At 25.9% G+C, this 27,914-nt stretch overlaps 5 protein-coding genes across 5 annotated transcripts; 2 read left to right on the top strand and 3 right to left on the bottom strand.

The window, feature by feature from the left end:
* Nucleotides 1–125: 125 nt before the first annotated feature.
* OCT59_012565 (uncharacterized protein) lies at nucleotides 126–4,238 on the top strand (the record flags this gene model as incomplete). Its single annotated transcript, XM_025309535.2, has 3 exons — nucleotides 126–370; nucleotides 472–2,775; nucleotides 2,872–4,238. The coding sequence occupies 3 exons, from the start codon at nucleotides 126–128 to the stop codon at nucleotides 3,881–3,883; spliced, it is 3,561 nt and encodes a 1,186-aa protein (XP_025169587.2). The 3' UTR covers nucleotides 3,884–4,238.
* Nucleotides 4,239–5,825: 1,587 nt separating this feature from the next.
* On the bottom strand, nucleotides 5,826–7,052 carry OCT59_012564 (uncharacterized protein; the record flags this gene model as incomplete). The annotated part of the gene is made up of 6 exons (XM_066134573.1): nucleotides 5,826–5,854; nucleotides 5,923–6,039; nucleotides 6,108–6,409; nucleotides 6,545–6,594; nucleotides 6,886–6,969; nucleotides 7,044–7,052. The coding sequence occupies 6 exons, from the start codon at nucleotides 7,050–7,052 to the stop codon at nucleotides 5,826–5,828; spliced, it is 591 nt and encodes a 196-aa protein (XP_065989828.1).
* Nucleotides 7,053–17,212: 10,160 nt separating this feature from the next.
* Nucleotides 17,213–18,677, bottom strand: OCT59_012563 (uncharacterized protein; the record flags this gene model as incomplete). Its single annotated transcript, XM_066134572.1, has 8 exons — nucleotides 17,213–17,394; nucleotides 17,461–17,619; nucleotides 17,687–17,864; nucleotides 17,942–18,141; nucleotides 18,216–18,309; nucleotides 18,379–18,485; nucleotides 18,564–18,592; nucleotides 18,664–18,677. 8 exons carry the CDS (start codon nucleotides 18,675–18,677, stop codon nucleotides 17,213–17,215), a joined length of 963 nt encoding a protein of 320 aa, XP_065989827.1.
* A 1,797-nt stretch (nucleotides 18,678–20,474) lies between these two features.
* OCT59_012562 (uncharacterized protein) lies at nucleotides 20,475–20,910 on the bottom strand (the record flags this gene model as incomplete). Its single annotated transcript, XM_066134571.1, has 2 exons — nucleotides 20,475–20,705; nucleotides 20,854–20,910. The coding sequence occupies 2 exons, from the start codon at nucleotides 20,908–20,910 to the stop codon at nucleotides 20,475–20,477; spliced, it is 288 nt and encodes a 95-aa protein (XP_065989826.1).
* A 3,830-nt stretch (nucleotides 20,911–24,740) lies between these two features.
* Nucleotides 24,741–26,730, top strand: OCT59_012561 (uncharacterized protein; the record flags this gene model as incomplete). The annotated part of the gene is made up of 5 exons (XM_066134570.1): nucleotides 24,741–24,758; nucleotides 24,838–25,038; nucleotides 25,107–25,148; nucleotides 25,240–25,945; nucleotides 26,030–26,730. 5 exons carry the CDS (start codon nucleotides 24,741–24,743, stop codon nucleotides 26,728–26,730), a joined length of 1,668 nt encoding a protein of 555 aa, XP_065989825.1.
* Between the last annotated feature and the right edge of the window lie 1,184 nt (nucleotides 26,731–27,914).

The raw sequence follows: 27,914 nt of genomic DNA, 5'->3' as shown, positions 1-27,914 counted from the left end.
AGTTAATTTTAGCCTTTTCAAACAAATAATAAAAATAAAAATTTATTTATATTCGACGTAAACTTAAAAAAAAAAAAAAATTATTTCTTTTCGCTCATCACTCTTATAATATTACCAACAGATAAATGAACCGCAACAACAATCGACGTTACAATAATAACAATATTAACATTATAAATACTTTTGAAGATGGTACTCCTAAAGATTGGAGAAATTTTATCGAATTAAAATTTAAAGTTACCGGTATTCCTACTCACGTTAAGGAACAAGATTTGAGAAATTTATTTAGCGATCATGGAGCCGTTCATAAGGTAGAAATTGAAACGACAGATGATGATGAAAGTAAAGGCGTTGCATATGTCACTTTCAAGTTCGTATAATCTTATTTTTATTTTGTTTGTTATTGTTACCTAAAATCGTCATCAATTTATTTATCATAAAAAAAATTATTTATTTTTTTTTTTTCCATAGACCTGTACCCGATTACCCATTTTGGGCTAAACAAATACGTATCAATAGAAAACTTTTAAGAATAGCTTATCATAGTCATAGTACAATGACTTTTGTCGATCAAGATGGGAAAACAAAATTAAAATTTTATACTTTTCCAGCTGCAAGTTTAGAGATGGGAGGTTATCTAGATCCGAATACTTTTGTTCCGGAATTTAAATATATCGAAGCTGTGAAATTCACTATTAATTATCAAAGACGTTGTATAATAATCGAATTTGGTGTTCCGTTCGATCAAAGATGTCACTTTTTTAAGTTGGAAATCGCTTTTAAAGATGTAGATGGTGACTTTCATGTTGTACTTGAAAATACGGAAAAAGGTCCTATCGGTTCAATAACTATTGCTAATAAGTTTCCTGCAAAATATTGGGTATTGGATAATAGATTACAATCTAAAGACAATTTCAATTGGTGTTATGATGATTCTTGGAAGCGTAAAACTGAACTTCGCGTTACTCCAAAATCTAAAGAAGAAAAGGAAATACCTCTTCAACCTAATATGCCTGATAAAAGTGAAAAATTGGGTAGATGTCTCGCTTTTAGGATTACTTTAAATTTAGATATGGTTGGTGACAAACCTTTTGAAGGTGTTAAACGTTTTAAGAGAATGATTGACTTATCCAAAGAATATAATTTAGTATCAAAAAATATTAATATTGATGAAACGATCCCATTATGTACCATTGATGGAAGTATTTTACAAAAAGTTGTTGATCGTTCAAAGTTAAATTTTCGTGTTCTTTATATGTTAGAAAGTAATATTTCTTTTAATTATCTTAATAATTATAATCTTAAGGAAGATTTCATTATTTTATTATCAAAATTACCAATTCATGTCGCTATTTATATATTGGAGGGGATTTACTCAAGAAAGAAACGTATTTACGATCCTTTGACATATTTACGATCTGAGTTGCAGATCATAAAATCTAATCATGTCGATATTAATCCAAAATATATACCATCACATTGTGTTATGATGCGTAAAGTTGTAATCTCTCCTACAACTATGTATCTTTTACATCCTACTATTGAAACTTCAAATAGAGTGATTCGACGTTTTCGTGATAAAATGGATAATTTTTTACGTATTCAATTTGTAGATGAAGCATGTGGAAAAGTTGGTTCTTCAAATGGGAATAATATTTACGCTTTATACAATAGAATTTATCATACTTTAAATCGTGGTATCAAGATTGGTAATAGACATTACGAATTTTTGGCTTTTTCTTCAAGTCAATTAAGGGATCATTCTTGTTGGTTTTTCGCATCAACTGAGGATTTAACCGCAAATCATATTAGGGATTGGATGGGGGATTTTACCAGTATTAAAAATGTTGCAAAATATGCTGCTCGTATGGGGCAATGTTTTTCAAGTACCCGTGAAATTCAAGATTTACCTGTGAATAATATTGAAGAAATATCTGATATCGTTAAAAATGGTTACACATTTTCTGATGGTACCGGAAAATTATCTTTTTCATTAGCAAATAAAATCGCTCAAGAATTAGAATTAAAATATATTCCTAGTGCTTTTCAATTTAGACTGGCTGGTTACAAGGGTGTATTATGCCAATCACGTTTCGTACGAGGTGATGAGATAAAAGTTCGTCCTAGTCAATATAAATTTGAATCTAGTCATAATGTATTGGAAGTTATTAGATGTTCGAATTTTATTCCAGCATATCTTAATCGACAAGCCATAACATTATTATCTACATTAGGAATACCTGATAATGTATTCATTGAAATGAAAGATTTACAAGTTAATGAATTGAACAAAATATTTAATGATGAAAGAACGGCTATAAAACTTTTACAAAAAAATTCTGATGAATATGGGATATCAAGGGAATTGGCAGATCTTGTAAAAGCCGGATTTTTACAAATAAAAGATCCTTATGTTACGAATTTAATTTCCTTATTCCGTCTTGTGATGTTGAGAGATCTCAAGAAAAAAGCTAAAATCCGTGTAGAAAAAGGCGCATTTTTATTAGGAGTTTTAGATGAAACTCAAAGTTTAAATGAAAATGAAATTTATTGTTGCGTCACAGATCCAAATGGTAGAAATGGTAGAAGAGTGATCACTGGAACCTGTATTGTGTTTCGAAATCCATGCTTTCATCCTGGTGATATACGAGTAGTTACAGCTGTTAATTGTAAAAATTTGAGTAATCTTATGGATGTTGTGGTATTCCCAGCGACTGGTTATCGAGATATCCCTAGTCAATGTAGTGGTGGCGATTTAGATGGTGACGATTTTACGTAAGTATAAATAATTAAAGTTTTTTTGAATTATTTCTTTTTAAATTTATCGTTAATAAAAATTTATCGTTAATAAAAAAAAATTTTTTTTTTTAGTATTATATATGATGAACGTCTAATCCCCAAGAAAAAACGTATTGAACCTATGGCATATGAAGCTCAAAGACCTGACTATATTGAAAATGTAACAATTGAAGATGTTCAATCATTTTTTGTAAATTATATTTTATCTGATCAACTTGGTATAATAGCAAATTCACATTTGGCGAAAGCAGATCATTTTGAAACTGGGGCATTTCACGGACAATGTATAAGATTGGCACAATTACATTCCGAAGCAGTAGATTTTCCAAAAACAGGAAAACCAGCAATACTATCATCAGTACTTCGAGCTAATACTTTTCCAGATTTTATGGAAAAACATGATAAACCTACTTATATATCGGAAAAAGTTTTAGGTATATTATATCGTTCTATTAATGAAGAAGCGTTTAATCCAAGTTATCAAATGGTTCTTGATGATAGATTACATGTTCAAGGATATAAAACTTATGTGGAGGAGGCACGAAAGATCAAAAGTACATATGATGCAGATATAAAAGGATTAATGAATCAATATGGTGTTAAAACTGAATTTGAAGTGACTAGTGGATATATCGTGAATACTATCATAAATTTAGAAAGAAAAAAATCACGAGATATAAATAAATCCGTGATGGATGCTTTTATTTCAATTAGACGACATTATCGAAAATTATTTGAAGAAGAATTTTATGGAAAAGGAACTAATATAATTTCACCTGTAGCTCATAATAGAATGAGAGCTAAAGCTGCTGCTTGGTATTTTGTAACATATCATCCCGCAGAATTAAAAGGTAATCCTTCCGAAAGGATGATTTCTTTTCCTTGGGTGGCATATGATGTTTTGTGCGATATTGTTAATGAAACTAGTGAAAGTAATGTAAATAATGTTATTAATATTAAACCTAACGTGAAGAATAAACAAAAAACGGCGGGAAAAAAATCTAAAAGTAATACTATTAACGTATTACCTAAAAATGATGATATAAATGATGACATCGAGGTATTAAAAAGGTCATTGAATTGAATTACTTGATAATTTGTAATTCAATTTAAATATTAACGGAGTGGGTCGTTAACTAAAATAAAATATCATCTATTGATTGAATCTATTTCTCAAAAAGTTAAAACATTAGAAATTTTAAATAGTATAGTGAATAGTGAATTATTTTAAAAACATTTTTTTTTTTTTACAAATAGTTTGATCAAAAAAACATTTTCACTAAAAATACCTCCTTCTTTACTCAAAGTAAAAAAATAAATTTGTATTTTTTTTTTATATAAAATAGTATAGTTGAATTATTTTCAAAATATTTTCAATTGATTTGGTCAAAATCAAATTATTAAATAAAAAAAGTAAAATAACATTTGTTTTGATGTCGAATTTTATTTTTTATTGTTATTATTTTTTTTTTCCTGTAAGACGTGGTTGCATTTTTATTTTCTAATAACGATAATGACTAATTTCTTTAAAAAAATCAAATTTGCATATAACAAACTGTACAAATCAAATTTTTATCAACTACGATAATTTTATCGCGATTATCACGATCGGATTAAATTCGTACCAAATCTGTCTGTGGTCGATGGTCCGCCCAGAATTTTCGATCAGTACGACTGTACGACGCGATGTGCCCACCTCGGATGTACAGTATATAATATTTATTGGGTAGGGGGGGTTGAAATATCACCGAACTGCAAAGCAGTTCGGATGACATTTTAACCACCATACCTAATAACTGTGTTATTATGCAGACGTCCAAGATCATGTTCCATATGAAAAACTGTGATAATTAATTTATATGACGTAATGCGTCAAAATATCAAAGATATTTACGCAATAATAATTTATCCAAAAAATATCAGTATGTTAAAAACAACATGATCCTATTTGGCTGCATAATAAACGGTGATAACTAGACCGATTAAATATGTGATATTTGATATGGGTCATTAAACATCAATGATATTTATCTTATACATTGCGGCGGATTTATGAAATTTGGCAAAAACCGATTTCCCCTGCGTACCCTTCAAAAATGTCACGAAAATTCACGTGACTGTTTTTTTGTCACATGCGTCACACCCTTCCTTGTTTCCATTTTCTATAAGTATCTGAGGGACTTAGTTTTTTTCGAGTAGGCAAAAACCCTGCTGCGCCCTCGGGAATTAAAATAGACTTACAGCTTTTTCTAAAAAATGTCAAAGAATGACGCGCCTTTAACACTGGGAAAATGGATTTAGTTGGAAAAGTGGTTAAACGCAAGATTTGGGGTACAAAAAAAATTTTTTGGGCTCATTTTTGGCTTTCACTAATATATTTGGGGACTTAAAATAAAAATTTGGTGACTAAAATATTGTTAAATATTTATTTAATTTGCGTATTTCATAAATCCGCCGTGATGACTTTTTATACCGTATTTTCATTAGAAATAAGCTTCATAATTCTGGTAAAACAATATTAAATACAAAATATTTACAATTGGAAATTTGCGTTGAAATTTTTCATGTCAGCATACTAACACTAAATTTTTATATACAGTACAAAAAACGGAATCTATCATTTTATTTTGTTACATTTTATAATATAAATATAAATATTTTTATTTAATTGAAAAATACATTACAATTTAAAGTTCTATTTAACGCTACTCTTATCCCCAATCTAGTCTAGAAAAAAAAAATTGCTAATGCTGAAAAGCAAAGCAAAAAAAAAAAGTACATCCAATTCTAAAATTATAGTACTAAAAAAAGCTAAGCATTAAATAGAATTTAAATTATAATGCGAAAAATAATACTACTATTAAAAAAAAGCTAAATAATGCGAAAAACCGTTGCTTAATTCACGTTGAAATAATAATAAAAATAAATAATGCGAAAAAATTAAATTATAATTGTCATAGACTGTTTTTTTTGCATCCGTTATCATTTAACTTACAATTTATCATCTTTGTTAATATTCAATATATTCAATTGAGAATATCAATTTGTAAAGATTCTACTTAACAAAATAAATTTATTAGTATTTATAAATCTCAATTTATTTCATAAATATTTAATTAATACCTGAACATTCCATGCTTGTTATGTCATTATTTTGTTCGTAGACAGAATTTTTTGGTTCAGAAAGATTATTATCATTAATGTCCAATCGAGAAACATCAATTTGTTGAGATAATGACACTGTTTAATAAATAACAGTTTATTAGTATTCTTCATAATTAATTTAAATACTTTTTATTAAACACTACCTGAAGTTTTAATGCTAATTATGTTATCATTTTGTTCATAATAATCATCAGAATTTTTTGGTTCAGGAAGATTATTAAATTCAAGTAATCTACTTGTATAAGTAGCTTCTGAGTGTGTTTTATATGATAAACTAGTTGAAAGCATACTATTATTTGATAAATTATTGTTTACTAAATCTGCTTCTTTAATTTGTGCTTGTAATTTTATCGTTTGTTTGTTAGTTGATTTATATTGCCATATGTATAAAATATCTCTAATTTCTTCCGCTTTTAATCTCTTTGATGGATTTGCATCTAGGCATCTTTTAATTAAATGCACAATTAATTGAGGTATTTTAATATTAAATCTTGGTCTAATTCCATTACAGATTTTTATTGCTAAATATTCATCATGTCTCATATCATGATATGGAGGTAGTCCAGAAATTATTTCATACATAATTATACCAAAACTATAAATATCTGCAGCTTTTGTATAAGTTTTTCCCTGTAAAATTTCAGGAGCAATATAAGGCAAAACACCATATATGTGATTTTTTTGTGTATTACAATTTGCAGGTTTACACAATCCCATATCAGTTATAGCAGTTTTATATTGAAACTTTAATATATTACCAATATGCAAGTCTCGATGAATCAAATTATTTTCATGAATAAATTCAAGTTCAGTTATAATTTCAAATAAGCAAATAATTTTGCTTTTCCAATTTAATTTATTAAAATTTGCGTCCAAATATTTTCGTAAACTTCCATCATCTGCATATTCCAAGATCATTACATAATTATTTGTTTCTGGATCTTGAGTTATCCCATAGAATTTGACACTTCCATGATCAAATTCTACTTCATGATGAAATATCAACTACATATAAAAGGCATAAAAAATGATATTAGAAAATTAAAATTATTAAAAATTTAAGTAATAAGTATTCATACCTCATTCATAAATTCTAATGTAATATTTTTTGAATCATTTAAACTTTTCAGAGCTACAACCATATTTTTATCTTGTCTTTCCCAGTTATTATTATATCTATTCCATTTATGAATATACCCATCAATCCAGTTTGCTTTATATATTTTACTAAATCCGCCTTTTGCAATATATTCAATATTGTGGAATCTATTATAAGGTATCCATTCTAATGCACTTGTAGTATATTTATGGGCTGATAGCTGAGTATCCTGAATAAATTTATCAATATCATTATTATCACTAGTCCAATTTTTAAAATTCTGTTGATAATGTGTTACATTACATTCATAATTACATTTTTTACATGTATTATTCAAAACTATCATATAATTTTTTGTTCCCGGTTTCTGAGTTATTCCATAAATTTTATGTATTGTAGTTTTCTACAAATATAGTGCATTAGTGAAAATCAAAATTAATAAAAATTTTACGAATAATAAATTTATTATACCTTACTATTCTCAAATACCGATGCAATATTTTCTACAGTGTTAAAATATTTCAGAATCACATACATATTTTGATCTTTTCTTCTCCAACTTTGACTTTTATAATCCCAATCATGTACAAATCCATTAATCCAATTTGCTATATACATTCCAATTTTTTCAATATACTTAATATCATTAAATTTATTATATGGTATCCATTCTAATGCTCCTTTTGTGCTATAATGAGCTAATAGCTGAGTGTCTTGAATAAATTTATCAATGTTATCATTACCACTAGTCCAACATTCAAAATTTTGTTGAAAGTGTATTGCATAACATACACGGTTACATTTTTTACATTTATCATTTAATACCATCATATAATCTTTTGTTTGTGGATTTTGAGTCACTCCATAAACTATATAATCTATTTTAAGCTATAAATATAACATGTTAATAAAAATAGCAAAATTAAAATTTCAAAATTTCAATAATACCTTATTCACAAATTCTAATATAGCATTTTTTGGGTCATTTAAATATTTCAAATCTACCAACATATTTTGGTTGAGTTTTTTCCAATTTTGATTTTCATTATTCCATTCATTAATGTATCCATCAATCCAATTTGCTCTATACACTTTTTTTTCTTCAATATGTTTAATATCACGAAATCTATTATAAGGTATCCATTCTAATGCATGTGATATTTCATTAGCTTCATGAACTGATAACTGAGTATCTTGAATAAATTTATCAATATCATTATTACCACTAGTCCAACTTTCAAAATTTTGTTGAAAGTGTATTGCATAACATACACGGTTACATTTTTTACATTTATCATTCAATACCATCATATAATCTTTTGTTTGTGGATTTTGAGTCACTCCATAAACTATATAATCTATTTTAAGCTATAAATATAACATGTTAATAGAAATAGTAAAATTAAAATTTCAAAATTTCAATAATACCTTATTCACAAATTCTAATATAGCATTTTTTGGGTCATTTAAATATTTCAAATCTACCAACATATTTTGGTTGAATTTTTTCCAATTTTGATTTTCATTATTCCATTCATTAATGTATCCATCAATCCAATTTGCTCTATACACTTTTTTTTCTTCAATATGTTTAATATCACAAAATCTATTATAAGGTATCCATTCTAATGCATGTGATATTTCATTAGCTTCATGAACTGATAACTGAGTATCTTGAATAAATTTATCAATATCATTATTACCACTAGTCCAACTTTCAAAATTTTGTTGAAAATGTATTGCATAACATACATGGTTACATTTTTTACATTTATCATTCAATACCATCATATAATCTTTTGTTTGTGGATTTTGAGTCACTCCATAAACTATATAATCTATTTTAAACTATAAATATAACATGTTAATAGAAATAGTAAAATTAAAATTTCAAAATTTCAATAATACCTTATTCACAAATACTAATGTAGCATTTTTTGGGTCATTTAAATATTTCAAATCTACCAACATATTTTGGTTGAATCTTTTCCAATTTTGATTTTCATTATTCCATTCATTAATGTATCCATCAATCCAATTTGCTCTATACACTTTTTTTTCCTCAATATGTTTAATATCACGAAATCTATCATAGGATATCCATTCCAATGCCTCTTCTGGCCTATAATGAACTGATAGCTGAGTGTCTTGAATAAATTTATCAATATCATCATTTACACTAGTCCAACTTTCAAAGTTTTGTTGAAAGTGTATTGCATTACATACATAATTACATTTTTTACATTTATCATTCAATACCATCATATAATCTTTTGTTTGTGGATCTTGAGTTATTCCATAAAGTCTATTAACCTACAAATATAATACACAGTAAAAATTAAAAAAATTCAAAATTTTAAAAATTTAATTAAAATAATAAATTTATTTTTACCTCATTAGTACTTTCTAATTTAATATTTTTTGGATTGTTTAAACTTTTCAAAACTACTGACATATTTTTGTGGAATCTTTTCCGATTTTGATTTTCATTATTCCATTCATTAATGTATCCATCAATCCAATTTGCTCCACGCACTTTTTTTTCCTCAATATATTTAATATCACGAAATCTATTATAAGGTATCCATTCTAATGCTTCCTTTATGATATAATGAGCTGATAGCTGAGTGTCTTGAATAAATTTATCAATATAATCATTACCACTAGTCCAACTTTCAAAATTTTGTTGAAAGTGTATTGCATAACATACACGGTTACATTTTTTACATTTATCATTCAATACCATCATATAATCTTTTGTTTGTGGATTTTGAGTCACTCCATAAACTATATAATCTATTTTAAGCTATAAATATAACATGTTAATAGAAATAGCAAAATTAAAATTTCAAAATTTCAATAATACCTTATTTACAAATTCTAATGTAGCATTTTTTGGGCCATTTAAATATTTCAAATCTACCAACATATTTTGGTTGAATCTTTTCCAATTTTGATTTTCATTATCCCATCCATCAATGTATCCATCAATCCAATTTGCTCTACACACTTTTTTTTCCTCAATATGTTTAATATCACGAAATCTATCATAAGATATCCATTCCAATGCCTCTTCTGACCTATAATGAGCTAATAGCTGAGTGTCTTGAATAAATTTATCAATATAATCATTTACACTAGTCCAGCTTTCAAAGTTTTGTTGAAAGTGTATTGCATTACATACATAATTACATTTTTTACATTTATCATTCAATACCATCATATAATCTTTTGTTTGTGGATCTTGAGTTATTCCATAAAGTCTATTAACCTACAAATATAATACACAGTAAAAATTAAAAAATTTCAAAATTTTAAAATTTAATTAAAATAATAAATTTATTTTACCTCATTAGTACTTTCTAATTTAATATTTTTTGGATTGTTTAGTAAACTTTTCAAAACTACTGACATACTTTTGTTGAATCTTTTCCAATTTTGATTTTCATTATCCCATCCATCAATGTATCCATCAATCCAATTTGCTACACGCACTTTTTTTTCCTCAATATGTTTAATATCACGAAATCTATCATAAGGTATCCATTCTAATGCTTCCTTTATGCTATAATGAGCTGATAGCTGAGTGTCTTGAATAAATTTATCAATGTTATCATTACCACTAGTCCAACTTTCAAAATTTTGTTGAAAGTGTATTGCATAACATATATGCTTACATTTTTTACATTTATCATTCAATACCATCATATAATCTTTTGTTTGTGGATTTTGAGTCATTCCATAAACTATATAATCTATTTTAAGCTATAAAATAACATGTTAGTAAAAATAGCAAAATTAAGATTTCAAAATTCTAATAATACCTTGTTTATAAATTCTAATGTAAACTTTGTCGGATTATTTAAACTTTTAAAAGCTACTAACATATTTTTGTCAGATCTTTTCCAATTTTGATCATAATTATTCCATTCAGAAATACATCCGTCAATCCAATTTGCTCTACACACTTTTTTTTCCTCAATATGTTTAATTTCACGAAATCTATCATAAGGTATCCATTCTAATGCTTCCTTTATGCTATAATGAACTGATAGCTGAATATCTTGAATAAATTTATCAATATCATCATTACCACTAGTCCAACTTTCAAAGTTTTGTTGAAAGTGTATTGCATTACATGCATAATTACATTTTTTACATTTATCATTCAATACCATCATATAATCTTTTGTTTGTGGATCTTGAGTTATTCCATAAATTGTATTAACCTACAAATATAATACGCAGTAAAATTAAAAATTTTAAAAATTTAATTAAAATAATAAATTTATAATAGTAGTACCTTATTAGTTAATACTAATTTGATATTTTTTGGATTGTTTGTACTTTTCAAATCTACTAAATCTACTAACTTATTTTTACCATTTCGCTTCCAATTTTGATTTTCATTATCCAATTCATTAATATATCCATCAATCCAATTTGCTCTACACACTTTTTTTCCCTCAATATATTTAATATTACGAAATCTATCATAAGGAATCCATTCTAGTGCCTTTCCTGCATTATCATGGGCTGATAACTGAGTATCTTGAATAAATTTATCAATTTCATCATTACCACTAGTCCAACTCCCAAAATTTTGTTGAAAGTGAATTGAGCTACATATAAGATTACATAATTTACATTTATCACTCAAAATCATCATATAATTTTTTGTTTGTGGATCTTGAGTTATTCCATAAATTCTATTAACCTACAAACATAATGCACAGTAAAAGTTAAAAATTTCAAAATTTAATTAAAAATAATAAACTACTTATACCTCATCAGTAAATCCTAATTTGATACTTTTTGGATTATCTAAACTTTTCAAATCTACTGACATATTTTCATCATTTCTTCTCCAATTTTGATTTTCATAATCCCATTCATAAATATATCCATCAATCCAATTTGCTCTATACACATTTTTTTCTGAAATATATCTAATATCATGAAATCTATCATAAGGAATCCATTCTAGTGCCTTTCTTGCATGGGCTGATAACTGAGTATCTTGAATAAATTTATCAATATCATCATTACCACTAGTCCAATTTTCAAAATTTTGTTGAAAGTGTACTGCATTGCATAAATAATTACATATTTCACATTCATCACCCAAAACCATCTTATAATTTTTTGTTTGAAGGTCTTGAGTTATTCCATATATTCTATTAACCTACAATTATAATTCACAGTAAAAATAAAAATTTTCAAAATTTAATTACTTCAAATCACCGGGGTGATCATCACCGTTGGCCAGAATTATCAATTTTTACCGGCACTATTTTAATGCTGGTCGATCGTCATAATTTCAGTCACTGGTGATCATCATCCGGTGATAGTTATAAAAATTCTTAATTAAAAATAATAAATTTATTATATTACCTTATTAGTTAATTCTAATTCAATATTTTTTGAATTATTTGAATTTTTCAAGTCTACTAAACCTACTGACATATTTTCACCATTTCTTCTCCCATTTTGATTTTCATCATCCCATTCGTAAATATATCCATCAATCCAATTTGCTCTATACATTTTTTTTTTCTCAATATATTTAATATCATAAAATCTATCATAAGGTATCCATTCCAATGCCTCTTTTGTGTTATAATGAGCCGATAGCTGAGTATCTTGAATAAATTTATCAATATATTTATTCCCACTTGTCCAATTTTTGAAATTTTGTTGAAAATATATTGCATTACATTTAAATTTACACTTTTTGCATTTCTTATCAATTTTTAGTTTCTTAATTAATGTGTCCATAAGACTTTTATAAATTAATAAACAGATTTAAAATAATAAAAGACGCAAAGTTGCTAGTATATATATATATTGTATACTGCGGGAGAAAAAAATTATTTCGGCCGAAACAAATTATGTAATAATCACGGGTAAATAATCTCGGCCGAAACAAATTATGTAATCACAGGGTAAATACCATGGATTTTCACAAACGTAATCGTATATGCAGTGCGGGACCATGCATTAATATGCATTAATCGAGTGGCAACTGTTTAACAACGAAATTACTTTTTTTTAATGTAAAGCTTCAAATGTGACCAAAAAAAAATTATTTCAATCGATACTTATTTATATTGTTATGTTATCTATATTATTGTGGCTTAGCATGAAATGTTAAAATTTTTTCAATTAGCTAGTAACATTTCATATTGTCAAAATTTGTGTAACCATAATTGAATCACTTCATTTTAATAATTAATTGTCAATTCTAATATATTATACCTATCTTAATTAAGCAAGTTTATTATCTACCCCGTAAGAATTTTTAAATAAACTATTATTTTTTTTTTTACTCATACAAGTTCGCCCTTAAAAACAAGCTTTTTTTGAGTTTCCTTTTAAGAGTATAAACGAAAATATAATTAACAAGCAAAAATATATGTAATGTTGCATGAGAAAAGATTTACTAAGTTTATAGTGTAATTATTCAGATAGATTTTCTATAAAATACAAAAAAATAGATTTAATAAAAAATTATTTTATTCTAATAAAAGTTTAATAAAAACCCCTAGCCTAACAGTTAAGTAATAATACATATTTTATTGTTAGCGTTATGCATAATTTTACAAAAGAAACAACTTAGGTTTTCTTGAGTTTAATTAAATTCTCTAGTTTTAATGAATATTAATAAAATTTTTATATACTTGTAGAAATTACAGGGAGAAACAGTGTGATAGTTTCATATATTGTATCCAATATAGTAATAAATTTCCTTAAATAAATATTTAGCGAATACTTGTAAAATAATCATCAATAAAATTATCGACATATAAAAATCTTTTTTTTGCATATTACAAAAATATCTAAATCTTTGTTAAAAGGTCAAGTTCTTTAAAAAAAGTATGATTTTTAAGACAAGTTTCTCGTAAAATGCAAAAAGAATAAAATAATTACAAAAAAAGAAACCCCTGATAAAATGTATGACGGTCTAACTAGCCGGTACTTTTATTTCACCAGCACCCACGGCACGTTACATAAAAAGTAGAGGTTTGATAATACAGTATATTATCCTTAAAATATTGTTTTTTTTTTGATATGTACGGTATATGTAGTTCTTTTGACACGCATTTAGGATAATAAAATTATTATAATTTAGTGTTTATGATCGAACACATGAAAGAAATAAAACTAAATAAGCAGCAGTTAAAGTATTGAATATGAGTTAGAGTTTTTGAATTGAATAAATAAAATATAAATCTGAAAAAAAAATTCTCTTAAAAAAGATTATTTATTAAAAAAATTTAGTGAGGTTATATACCAAACCGTTGGTAGCATGATTCTTTCTTACAACTTTAGTTCATAAATTTATTATTGCCAGATTAAGATAAAATATTCTGCTTCTCTTAAATTTATTTGTCATAAGGAGGAGTTCTATTGATATTTGAAATGAATAACATAAAGTTCATGAAGTTTTTGTTGTTATTAAATTTACCGCGCCACATGGACATACAGTATGTAGTACGCCAAAAAATCATTTAATCCCAATTTATTTATTGTTTTTGGCGTACTAGGTATTTTCCAAAATCATATAAAATATATTTAAGGCAAAAAAACAAAAAAAAATTCGAAAAAAAAAGATTGTAAATAGAAAAAAAAGTTATATCCCCAAAAAATATTAAAAAATCGGTTTAGTGAAAAAAATCGGTTTAAAGAAAAAAAATGGGTTATCACGGGCTTAAGTTCGTAACGCCGGAATCACACCCCAGCCAAATGATCGACATAGTTTATAAGCTGGATGTTCGTGCGCTAACTTATAGCTTATAAACTGCCCATGGGCATATGTAGCCCACGGGATCTGATTGGTTCAGAATGAGGACAATAATGTCCCCGTAATTATGGACTATGTTGCGCCTTCAGTTTAAAAATGAGGACAATAATGTCCTCGTAATTATGGACTATGATAGTCCTTCAGTTTAAAAATGAGGACAATAATGTCCTCATAATTATGGACTGTGATAGTCCTTTAGTTTAAAAATGAGGACAATAATGTCCTCGTAATTATGGACTATGAAGTGCCTTCAATTTAAAAATGAGGACAATAATGTCCTCGTAATTATGGACTATGATATGCCTTCAGTTTAAAAATGAGGACAATAATGTCCTCGTAATTATGGACAATGACATGCCTTCAGTTTAAAAATGAGGACAGTAATGTCCTCGTAATTATGGACTATGATGCGCCTTCAGTTTAAAAATGAGGACAATAATGTCCTAACGTAATTATGGACTATGACAAACCTTCAGTTTAAAAATGAGGACAATAATGTCCTCGTAATTATGGACTATGAAGTGCCTTCAATTTAAAAATGAGGACAATAATGTCCTCGTAATTATGGACTATGATATGCCTTCAGTTTAAAAATGAGGACAATAATGTCCTCGTAATTATGGACAATGACATGCCTTCAGTTTAAAAATGAGGACAATAATGTCCTCATAATTATGGACTATGATGTGCCTTGAGGACAATAATGTCCTAACGTAATTATGGACTATGACAAACCTTCAGTTTAAAAATGAGGACAATAATGTCCTCGTAATTATGGACTATGATGCGCCTTCAGTTTAAAAATGAGGACAATAATGTCCTCATAATTATGGACTATGATGTGCCTTCAGTTTAAAAATGAGGACAATAATGTCCTAACGTAATTATGGACTATGACAAACCTTCAGTTTAAAAATTAGGACAATAATGTCCTCGTAATTATGGACTATGATGCGCCTTCAGTTCAAAAATGAGGACAATGTCCTCATAATTATGGACTATGATAGACCTTCAGTTTAAAAATGAGGACAATAATGTCCTAACGTAATTATGGACTATGATAAACCTTCAGTTTAAAAATGAGGACAATAATGTCCTCGTAATCATGGACTATGATGCGCCTTCAGTTTAAAATGAGGACAATAATGTCCTCATAATTATGGACTATGATGCGCCTTCAGTTTAAAAATGAGGACAATAATGTCCTCATAATTATGGACTATGATGCGCCTTCAATTTAAAAATGAGGACAATAATATTCTCATAATTATGGACTATGTTGGGCTTTAGTTTAAAAATTAGGACAATAATGTCCCTATACATCATGGCGGATTTATAGAATACCCAAAAATTTGTCTGTCATGTCAAATTAAATAAATATTAGATGAGGTATTATTTTAGTCATCAAATTTCTATTTAAGTCCCAAATTTATTAGTGAACAGTCAAAAATGAGTTCTAAAAAATTTTTTTGTACCTTAAATCTTGCATCTAACCAATTTTCCCATTATCTAACCAATTATTTCAGTATTAAAGGCACATCATTATTTGACATTTTTTAGGAAAAAGCTTAATGTTTTGGTAAGTCAATTTTGATTTCTGAGGGCGCAGCAGGATTTTTGCCAAATTTCATAAATCCGCTGCAATAAATGATGGACTATGATGGACTTCAGTTTAAAAATAAAGGAAAAAATTATATAGTGGAACGGAAAGTTCACTATGACGAGCTTTGACTGTATAACTTTAGTTGCTTATTTAAATTTTTTTTTTACTAGCTAGTACTAGTATTTTTAATTATCCAATCAAAATTATAGTCCAGAGTTTAAGTATTAAATAAGTTGCAAATTCAACTGTAAAGTTCTTTAATTAATTGCATATGGTTTAATATATTTAATTTCAATTTTTATATAATGATAATATACATGATTTAAAATGTACAATTAGCTTACTGGTATATAATGAATTGGTCTGTTCTGTTCTGATCCAGTCTGGTTTTAACAAAACTAGTCTTTTAACTAGAACTGGATCAAATCAGCCTTTGAGCCATTTTAAAGATTGTTCTTTAGACTGGTATAAAACTGAAATTATTTTGCTATATGTATGTAGCTTTGACTTAATCAGAAAGACAATGAAATTATCAGTCATAACTTAACAGTCATTATTTAATTATATCTAATTTGTAATAAACTGATATGAAATTTGAAATATGAAATTTTAATATTATATGATAATGAAATTAAATCATTTTATTGGATGAAAAATTTATAACCTTGGATTAAAGACCATAATAACCAGTTCTAGAACTGGGGAAATTATTTTATTACCAACTATAATGCTAACTATTCTACTATTCACTCAAATTATTTATCTTAAAATATATGTTATTTAAATTACTTAATATCTTTTTCTTATCTTCAGTACTTAAATCAGAATAATTACAGAATAAAACATCTTCAGGCCATCCTATTATAGTATATTTAGTTTGGTTATACCAATTTTTATAGGGTATTCTTTCTTTTGTTATCAAATCTATAATTAATTAAGTATAATTATTATTAACTTTCCATTATATTTAAAATTATAATTATTACTTACTAAATTTCTCTTGTAAATATTTTCTAACTTTATCACGTGCATTCTTACTATTTGGACATTCTTTATCAATAATAGATAATTGATCATCTGCACTTTCTATCATAGTTATATCCTCTATATCTTTTTGAAATGTAACTTGTTTAATAATTTCATTTTTAGCTGATACAGAATAATATAAAAAGTTAGTTAATTTTTATAACATTTGTATAAAATAATATTATTATACCTGATTTTTTTAAACAAGAAAAATGATAAAAACTGTTATGAATTTCGTCTAGTTTTAAGCAGGACTTGTAAAATTCTTCACCAACTGGAGTTCCAAAATAAGAGATGTTCAATTCTTTGCTTAAAGGAATCACAAGTGTCAAAAATTCTACATCACAGGTAATTTGTAAAGTTCGATACTAGAAATCAAGCATTTAATAATTAATTATATAGAATTTTATATTTTAACTGATAATCTAATAATATATATACATACCAATTTTCTAATTTCACAAATTTGTTTATTTAATTCAGCTTTGCGAAGTCTTATACTTTCTATTAATTTTGGTTCTTTATTGAATCTATTTTCAGATAATTCTTCAGCTCTGTTTTTAAAAGAATTCAATTGTTCTTTATTAAGCAATGCATATTCTTCAGCACATTGTTTTTGAGCTCCTGGAGTAGTAACTTTAATTTCTAGTAAATATATAATTCTTTTAATAAGTAAATATTTTATGATAAATTAAACCAATAATATTTATAGAACATACTATTTTTTTTGAACCATTCAGTTTGAAATGTATTCCATGAACTAATACTGCGAGTCTTTTTTGGTGCTGGTTCTCGATTATCTTTCATGATACTCTATAATTTATAAAAAATTTGGTCAAATCAAAATAAATTATTCTTTGAATTGTATTCAAAATTTTTAACCTTTATAAATGCTAGCTCAAGTTGGCATTCATCAGATAACATTTGGATTTCTGCATCATGTTTTTGTTGTAAAGCAATAATCTTTTCATATTTTTCCTGTGTAAGACCTAAATTAAATTAATTAACTTAAATATAAACTGAAAGTATAAAGTATTTTAATATTTAAAACATTATATTGTAATTACCATCGCCTTTTTCTTTGAAAAGTTGATCACTAAAAGAATCAGATATGAGATATTAATACAAGGTAAATAATTTTTAAACAGTATATCAAAAAAACTTTACGTTGAAATATCCATTATGAGATGGGTGTAAAGAGATTAAATGATCAAAAAGATGAAAAGATTGTGATGAAAAAAGCATGAAAATGTTATTTTAATTGGCTGTCAGCTATTTTGATCAAGAATTATGATTGGCTAATAATCACCTGAAACAAACAAACAATCATTTGTACAATAAATAACGAAAAAAATATGATTCAAAGTTTTGGTGACATACTTTTAATTACTAACTTATCAAATTGCTTCTCTTTACTGAATTTTTAGAAAGCTTGCTTATTCACTGTTAGGGTATTTAACTCATTACCATTTCTAATATTTTCTCATTTTATTTTTTTAATAATTTTACTATTTTCTGAATTTTTTTGTTTTTATTATTTATACTTAACTCCTCTGTTTCTCTATCACTTCTTTTATCCTTCTCTAATCAAGAATCCCCTTATCTTTTAATCCAATTTACCTATGCTTTGAGACTTCTCAGAACTTACTACTTCTTGACATCTCATTTTCCAAATTTTTTCATATATATACGTCAAATATAAGTCACAACATATCTTCAACATCTTTGAATCATCTACTTTACAATGTTTATATTGCCAAATCTTGATGTTAGAAAGTCCACGCATTATCTCATATAGTAAATTCTTAATGTAAATAATCTTGATTTAACATTACTATGTTGTAAAGCTTTTCTCTTTCTTTATTATCTTCTGTAATTACATTGACTGCATCTATCCATAAATTAATAGAAGAATCTTGTTACAATGCTACTATATAGTAGTATGATCCCATGTTTCTGTTTCTTCATTACATCTTATACATTTCTCTGAAGAAGTTCCAAAAACTTTCCTTTGATATAATATTTCATATGTTGGCAATGTTTAAAGAAACTTTTTGATCCTAAAAGCTCTAATTTGAGTATCCATCGCATTAGTTGATGATTTTGATACACTTGTTTCATTACGAATTATCATAAACAAAATTGGCCAATTGATGTTAACTTATATTAGTTACAAATAGCTGTTCTAATTATTTTAATAACATAATTTCTTTCTTATTGTTAAGACTACTAAGGTCTTTGGCCCATTTCTATAACAACCTTCCATATTTTATTTTTTAAAAAAAATTTGCACTGCATTTCTTTATTAAACAATACCATAGATATACATATTAACGTCAGAAATACCTAGAGGCATGTGAAAAAGCACATGACCCTATAGCAAACCAGTCTATTTAAATACAAAGAGCATATATAATTATATATACCTGAGCGTGCAAAAAGAACTAACAACAATATATAATCGATGTCACTCAACCCAAAAGAAACAATACAAAATAAAAAAAGAAAAACAAAAAACTTTCACACATAACATATATAAAAACTCTAGACCTAACAGAAAACTAAAATTTAACTAAAGTAAGATTACAAGTAACTTCCATTATACGGAAATGTGTTTAAAACCAAACGAAACTTTCATTAGTGACCACTCGCCCAGAATTATCACACCTCTTTTCCAACTTCCATCACCTATAATCCACTTATCCCTTTTTTTTATTTTTTTAATTTTAATAATGCATTTATTATCAATTACAAAAAGATTACATAAAAAAATTTTTAAAACACTAAAAAATAATTAAAAATTTTAATTATCTTCTATAACTAAAAGCATTTTATACTAAAAAATTTTTTTATACTAATTTATTTTAATACCCCCATGATTTCGTAATTGATATACCTTCCATTATTTCTAATATTGTTTTCTATATTTTTTCTTTATCTTTTTCTATATTATCTGCTATTTTGTATTTTTTCTCGCTTTACCTCCTCCTTTTGCTCTTTTGATCTTTTTTACGTTTCTTTTTCTCACCTTTCTTTAAATCCTTCTTTTCTTCTATCGCCACTACATCTTTACATCTTTTATCCCATATTTTCAATCTTATATTCTCATAACAAAAACACCACAATTCTTCTATAATCATATTGTATTCTTTTTCTTCAGAAATTGTTATTATATAATCCTCTAAGCATCTCCCATTCTCTACTAAAACCTAATAAAATTCTTGTAGGCTTTTCTAATACTTGAACAAAATCCTATTAATATCTCATAATATTGTCGAATCATCAATCTTTTTTTCATCCTCCAACTTTTTATCGAATTCTCTATAATTTCTCTTACAGAAAATTCATTACACTCACATTTCCATTAATTATACCAATCTTCTTCTTCCTTATTGCATCTTGGGCAGGTATCATTATCAATCCAAATATTTTCCTTTTAAAAAGTACACTATATGTTAGTAATTCTTTTATCCAATTTTTAATTTTATACGCTCTTTCTTTTGTGTCCTCTTGCGCACATTGCCAAAATGTAAATTTGTTCCATTGCTTATAAATTTTAAAGACTTTACCCAATCGAATTTATTTCTGTAATTATAGGAAAATAAATCTTCAATCTTTTTACTATTTAAAATTTCGTTCTTCCATATCACTTCTGAAACTTTCTTTCGCCATCCCCTTAAATCTCCTAAAATCAAATTATATTTCCAATATAAATTGAATTCGTTGGTCACTAATCCCCCTTCATTAAAGTCTATCATATATGTTTCATTTTTGCTTTCTTTCATTTGCAATAGAATTTATCCATTTCTTCTTTACATATTTTTATATCGTTCGCCTCCTTCTCCGTACACGAAATCGTTCTTATATTCATTTGCGATCAAAACTTTTCTATTACCAATAACTCCATATTGTATTCATTATCTAACCTTCGTCTTGTACTTAAATTTTCTATAATTCTTTGATAATTCACAAAATTTCCCATCTAAACCTAAAATTAATTCGCTATTACTATTTAATAAAATGATACCTATTATCAAACATCTTAATAAAATTTTGTATTCATTCTCAAACAATACTTTAAATTTTCTGTTAAAATTAATCTCATTCTTTGTAACGAATTCTTCATGTCTTATCTTCCACATTACTAAATATTCAATCGATTTTTTCCCATTTTCCTTAACTTTACTTTTTAGTTTCATAACCTCTATCATTAAAAAATTTACCTTCCTCCTAAAACTAAAATCGTCTTTCTCTAAAATACTATTCTTTAAAATTCTATCAGATTTTTATTTGTATTAACCAAATTATCTATCATCTCAATTCTTGTATTAAATCTTTATTCTTTTTATTCTTCTCTTAAATATTTTTCCACCAGATCATTTATTTTTAATATTTCGGAATGTCTCATAAGGTTTGATATTCCAACCTTCGTTCCGTTTTCTAATAATCCTACTTTCTTCATTTTAAATAAATTAAACATTCAATTTTACTCTCTTTATTCATATTTTTTTTTACCTATATTCTTTTTACAACCCTTACATTTAATTAAAGTAGGTGAATCATCTATATTTATATTCTCATTTATCATGATCCAATGTATCCCTATCCTCTTATAATTTTTATTTCTTGATTTTTTCCTATCTTCTCCAAAGATAGGAAATCCTTTTTCATCATTCCATGTTATTAAATTATTTCTTGACACTTTCTCATTTTCATCAAAAATTTTCATATGAATATTATTTCTATCAAAATTTTTATTTTTATATTAAATTTCTCATCTCTTTATTTTCTCTCACTTCGTTTTCTACAATCTTAAACCAATTAGGTATTTTACCTCTAAAACTCAAATCATTTCCTATAAAACATGTTTCCACTTCATTATTCTAAATTGATTTGCTTCCAATAATTGTTCTAAAAAGAGAATTTCTTTCTTTCTTCGTGATAATGCACTTCTTTAAATTTCTGAATCAGGTAATAGATCTATTATCTCTATATTACCACCTTTAATCTTATGCCCTGCATTTTCGTCTAAAATCTCATGATTGCATAAACTCATGTTTCTGATTTCAACAAGTTAATTGCATCGTTAATCTAACAATTGCGTCCTTTTATTGCTTTACCATTTATATCTCCTATGCACACTGCGGTCCACAATCTCATTTATTCTTGCATTATCTTGATTTTAAATAAAGTACTCAATTTTTCATTACCATTTGCTAAATAAATAACATTCTTACTTAAACTTTCAAGTTGCAGATCGTAAATATTTTTTAACCCATAAAATCTTTCTCATATAAAATCATTTTTTAAAGCTTTCATAATTTGTCCCCATCAAAATTTTTCCTTCGTTAGAATTTTACTTAGTCATTTACCAGAATTTTCAAAAATAATTTTCTCGCTGTCTCTATTAAAGTAATTGGTTGTATCAATTTCAAATCTTGATTCCAGTCGGATAAATTAGACCTTTTTTCCATTCTCCTAAAATTACTCCACACTCCATACCCTCATTAATTATTCCTAACAAAAACCTTTTGTTAAATTTTTACAATATTTCCAATAGTCATATGGAATCCCACATTCCCACTAATATCTGGAGCTTTATTATTTTTTGCGTGCTGGCATCTCTATAAAAAAAATAAGAAATTTCAGAAACATTTCTTTAAAACAATTAAATTAAAGAAAAAGCTCTATCTCCTATAAGTGTCTACCTTCTTTGTTTAATGGCACCCTTTGAAAAACTTTAAATTTATATTTCATTTATACAGTATTCTCTATTGTCTCATGTTTTATTATACAAGTAAAGATTTTGATTATCTCAAATTTAGCTATAATAAATGATGGTACTGGATTATATTATAAATAGTTGATAGAAGCCAGGTGTAGAGTACTGAAATATTTGCAAAGAAATCTTAAAATAAAATTGGAATTTTAACAATTTAATTAGCGTTAATTAGGATAATCATTAAAAGCCGAAACCAAATTTACTTTTATACCATGTGAAATCAGACAATCAATACAAAATATGACGTAATAAAAGTTATTGGAAAAATCGAAAAATCAGAATTTTTTTATTTGATTATAATAAATATAAAAATAATTATTAAAAGTTTAATATTCAGTTTCATAATAAATATATAATATTTATATAACAACTTAATTAAAATTAACATCATGGCAGATTTATGAAATACCCCAAAATTTGTCTGTCATGTCAAATTAATTATATGTTTGATCACCAAATTTCTATTTAAGTCCCAAATTTATTAGTGAACAGTCAAAAATGAGCTTTAAAAATTTTTTTTCCAGTGTTAAAGGCGCATCATTATTTGACATTTTTTTAGGAAAAATTTCTGTAAGTCAATTTTAATTCCCAAGGGCGCAGCAGGACTTTTTCCAAATTTCATAAATCTTTATAAATCTGCTGCAATGATGATAATCAGTAATATTTATTTCTTGAAAAAATAATCGCAAATGAAGTTAAATTTTTTCGCCTAATATGAAGAATTTTATGCCACAATAAATTTGCATCATTTTTGTGATTGATTTAATATATAAATTTGCACAAGAAAATAATTTTTACACAAAAACCCTATAACTATCTTTTTTTATTTAGTAATCATTAATTTAAATTTGATTGATGATATATTACATTTTATTTTCAATTGACCGTTTATGATTAAATAATCCTTTGTAATTTAAATTGTATTATAGTTACTAATTAAAAAAATTCAAATAAAATGTATAGATTTTTTTTTATTATTTTAGCCCCCATTTGATCGGAGTACAAACTATAAATAAGTTTTCTATAATTTTTAACAGGTAATTAAAGTAATTATTCTATTTTGAGTTACAATCTAAAAATAGTATAGAAAACATTTCAAACATTTTCCCATTACGCGTTTAATTCTAAAAATAGTATAGAAAACATTTCAAACATTTTCCCATTACGCGTTTGATTCTAAAAATAGTATTGAAAACATTTTAAACATTTTTCCATTACGCGTTTAATTCTAAAAATAGTAAAACATTTTCCCATTACGCGTTTAAGTCATTTAATTCTATAAATAGTATAGAAAACATTTCAAACATTTTCCATTACGCGTTTAATTCTAAAAATAGTAAAACATTTTACCATTACGCGTTTAATTCTAAAAATAATTAATTACAAATGTACTAGAATAAAATAACATAAACAATCCCTATTTTTCTTTTTTTTAACGTTTACGAAATTTTAAACTTTTACAATGTCAAATAATATAAAGGTAAATTGTACTTTTAGTTATTATAGTTAAATAAAATTATTTATAATGTATTTAATATGTTTATTTATTTAACTTTAAGGACAATAAAGTTTCATTATCATTATCTGATAATGACAATATAAAAATTTCAGAAGCTTTATCTTTTATTCGTAATAAACTTCAAGGCCGCCTTAAAAACATTTCTGTCATCAACGATCGTACAGCTGTCGTCATATATGGAAAACATAAAGATAGATTGATGATCGATTTGAAGGATAATAATTATTATGAAAATTTAGAAGTAAGATTATTAAAATTAAATTCTTTTTTTCTCTATAATTTATATTTATATTTTTATATGCATATTAGGAAAAACTCGAAGCACTTAAAGCTGAAAATAATAATTTGCTGGTAAATAGTGTTATATATAATACAAATGTGTTTTAATTTTAAAATTTACATTTTATTAAAATTTTATTTAATATATTAAAATTTACTTTAGTCTGAATTGAAGAAGTTTGAAACCCTGGCGCGTTTTGATGGATCATTTTCAACAGTCGTATCATCAGATAATGATAATAACGAAACTAGTCTAGTTGATAACATATCTACAACTTCTACTGCATCTAATAATTTGCCATCAATGTCATCCCCGTCTATATCAACTTCTTCTAAACCTTTTAAATTAGAAGATTATATTACAGTTTTAAATGATGATTTAAATACCGTTAATCAATCAATTGAAGATGATTCTGATGAAATTTGGGAGAAATTAAATTCCAGATGCCACAAAAAATTTGGATATAATAACGAAATCAAACAACCTACAAGAGAGGATATAAAATGGGGGGCTGATATTCTACCTATTTATGCAGAATGGAAAAAACTAAAAGATTTTAAATGTTTAATAGAAAAATGGATCGCTAAAATCAACGAATATATGCAGAAAAATGATATGTTATCGTCGTCCCCAACTTTAATTTCATCTTCATCTTCGTTCTCAACATTAATTCAACCATCACCATCTTCAACATCAGTTCCATTATCATTTGTCTCTTTAATTAAAGGAAAGAAAGTAAGAGATAATGTAAATGAAAGCATAGAAGTTGTAAAAATTAATGTAGATAATAAAAATGAAGTGGACGAAGATGTAGAAATTATGGAGATTGATGTAGAAAATGACGATATACAAAATGAAGAAACTGAAGGTATTTCTGTTTTTTATTGAACTAATAAATATAATTATTATTAATTTATATTTATATAATCTATTATATTTCTTAAATCAATAGATAAAGCAAAAAAAAACCTTGAAGCTAAAGAATTAAAAGAGAAGAAATTCAAAAAATTTGGTGAAAAACTCCGAAAACTAGTTATGGATGATCTTCAATCAAATACTCATGATTCACCAGTTCAAAAATTGGCAGATAAAGATATGGTTAATGAATCGGATTTACAAAATAATAATTTAACGCACTCCCTTAATCTTTTAACTGCTGAACCAATTAAGATTATAGATAAAACAAGTGGTATACAAAGAGTCAAGCAGTGGGCCCTCCAAAAGAACCAAATAGAAAAAATTGGAATAGCGTTCAATGTATTCAAGTTTTATCATAGGATGTCCTTGATTGATATTTATAATGAAATTAATGTTGTGGCAGAATCAAATTTTCCAAATCAGAAGGGTAAACAAAGGACATTTGTAAAAGAGATTATTTGTATTCAAGAAGGCATTTCAGAATGTTCAGAACGACGTTTTAAAACAAGTGCAATGAGGTTACAACATATCGTTAGTGCAGGAATATCCTTTAATCAGATAATTAAAGTAGGAATGCACGTATCTGATTTTGAATCCACCAACCATTTTTATGAAATATTTATGGAAGCACTTGATATCAATTCAATAGAAAATTTAAATGAAGGAGTACGACCATTAAATACAAAAATTTTATTTGATAAATTGTCAGCATATGAAATAATGGAACTAGATTAATGAGTTTTAGCATTTATTAATTTTTAGTTAAATTTGTATTGTTTTTTTTTTGAAGTAGGGAATTATTATAAAATCTTTACTAAATATTATTAAAATTATTGAAATAAAAGATTCTTAAAGTAATAGTTCAGTATAAATTAAAGTTACCGTGCATTGCTTAAAAGGCCCATTTTAGCTTCTATATTTAATACCGACCCAAAATATCATAATATATAGATTTTTTTTATTTTCTTAAATTAAGAATATTAAACCATTAAACCATTACTATAAGTTGAATGAAATCTTTCGTACATTAAATTTGTTTAATACAGCAGGATGTATGTATACACCCGATCTAATTAAATGTTTTAAACCTGGTAAATTGATTTATACCTAAGGTATTAGGCAGTGTTATAAGGTACTTATGGTAATATCTGCTAATCTGCTTTTATTTTATAAATAGATTTGATCTGCAGCAAGTAGTCTAATTGGCTAATTTAGTTTGATCAATCCCGAAAAATTTTTTTTTTGTAAATTTATTCTTTTTACATATTTAATATGAATAAAGGAAATTTGAATAAAAAAGGTATTTATATTATTGTTATTAAAGAAATATATTTAAATTGTTACTTAATATCTTTTATTTTTAGGTAAAATTAGTTACAGGCCTTATTTAGTTTCTTCAAATAAAAAAAATGCAAAAAAAGTAGTTATTAATCGATATGCAAAAGGAAGTAACAAATATCGAGCCAAAAATTTATCTGAAAATATATATAAATCTACTGAAATAGTGGATGAAGATAGAAACAATGATGAATGGATAGATATTGATATTATAAAAGAAGATGAAAACTATAGTTCTGCTAAAAATACATATAAAAATGCTCAAAAAAATTTGTCCGAAAATTGGAGAAAAATCTCACCAAAATTATTTGACATTATGATAGAAAATAATGCAATTAATAAGGACTCCAAATGCTTCAAATGTAATTCACCTGCCATTTGTTATTGTTTAGATTGTGGTCTTAATACTTATTTGTGTTTAGAGTGTAATACTTTATATCATAAGGATATAAATTTATTTCATAGAAAAGTTTTTATAAGTAATATTTTTGATAAAGAAGAAATAAAACTACCACAATTATGTACAGGATTTTGTGAGCATGAAATTAAGGAAATATCAATCATTAATTTAAAAGGTAAAG

The sequence above is a fragment of the Rhizophagus irregularis genome, chromosome 2 (genome assembly GCF_026210795.1).
Source record: "Rhizophagus irregularis chromosome 2, complete sequence".
Classification (NCBI taxonomy): Eukaryota; Fungi; Glomeromycota; class Glomeromycetes; order Glomerales; family Glomeraceae; genus Rhizophagus; species Rhizophagus irregularis.
Note: the sequence above shows the minus strand (reverse complement) of the source record. Positions and strands in the feature narration are given on the sequence as shown.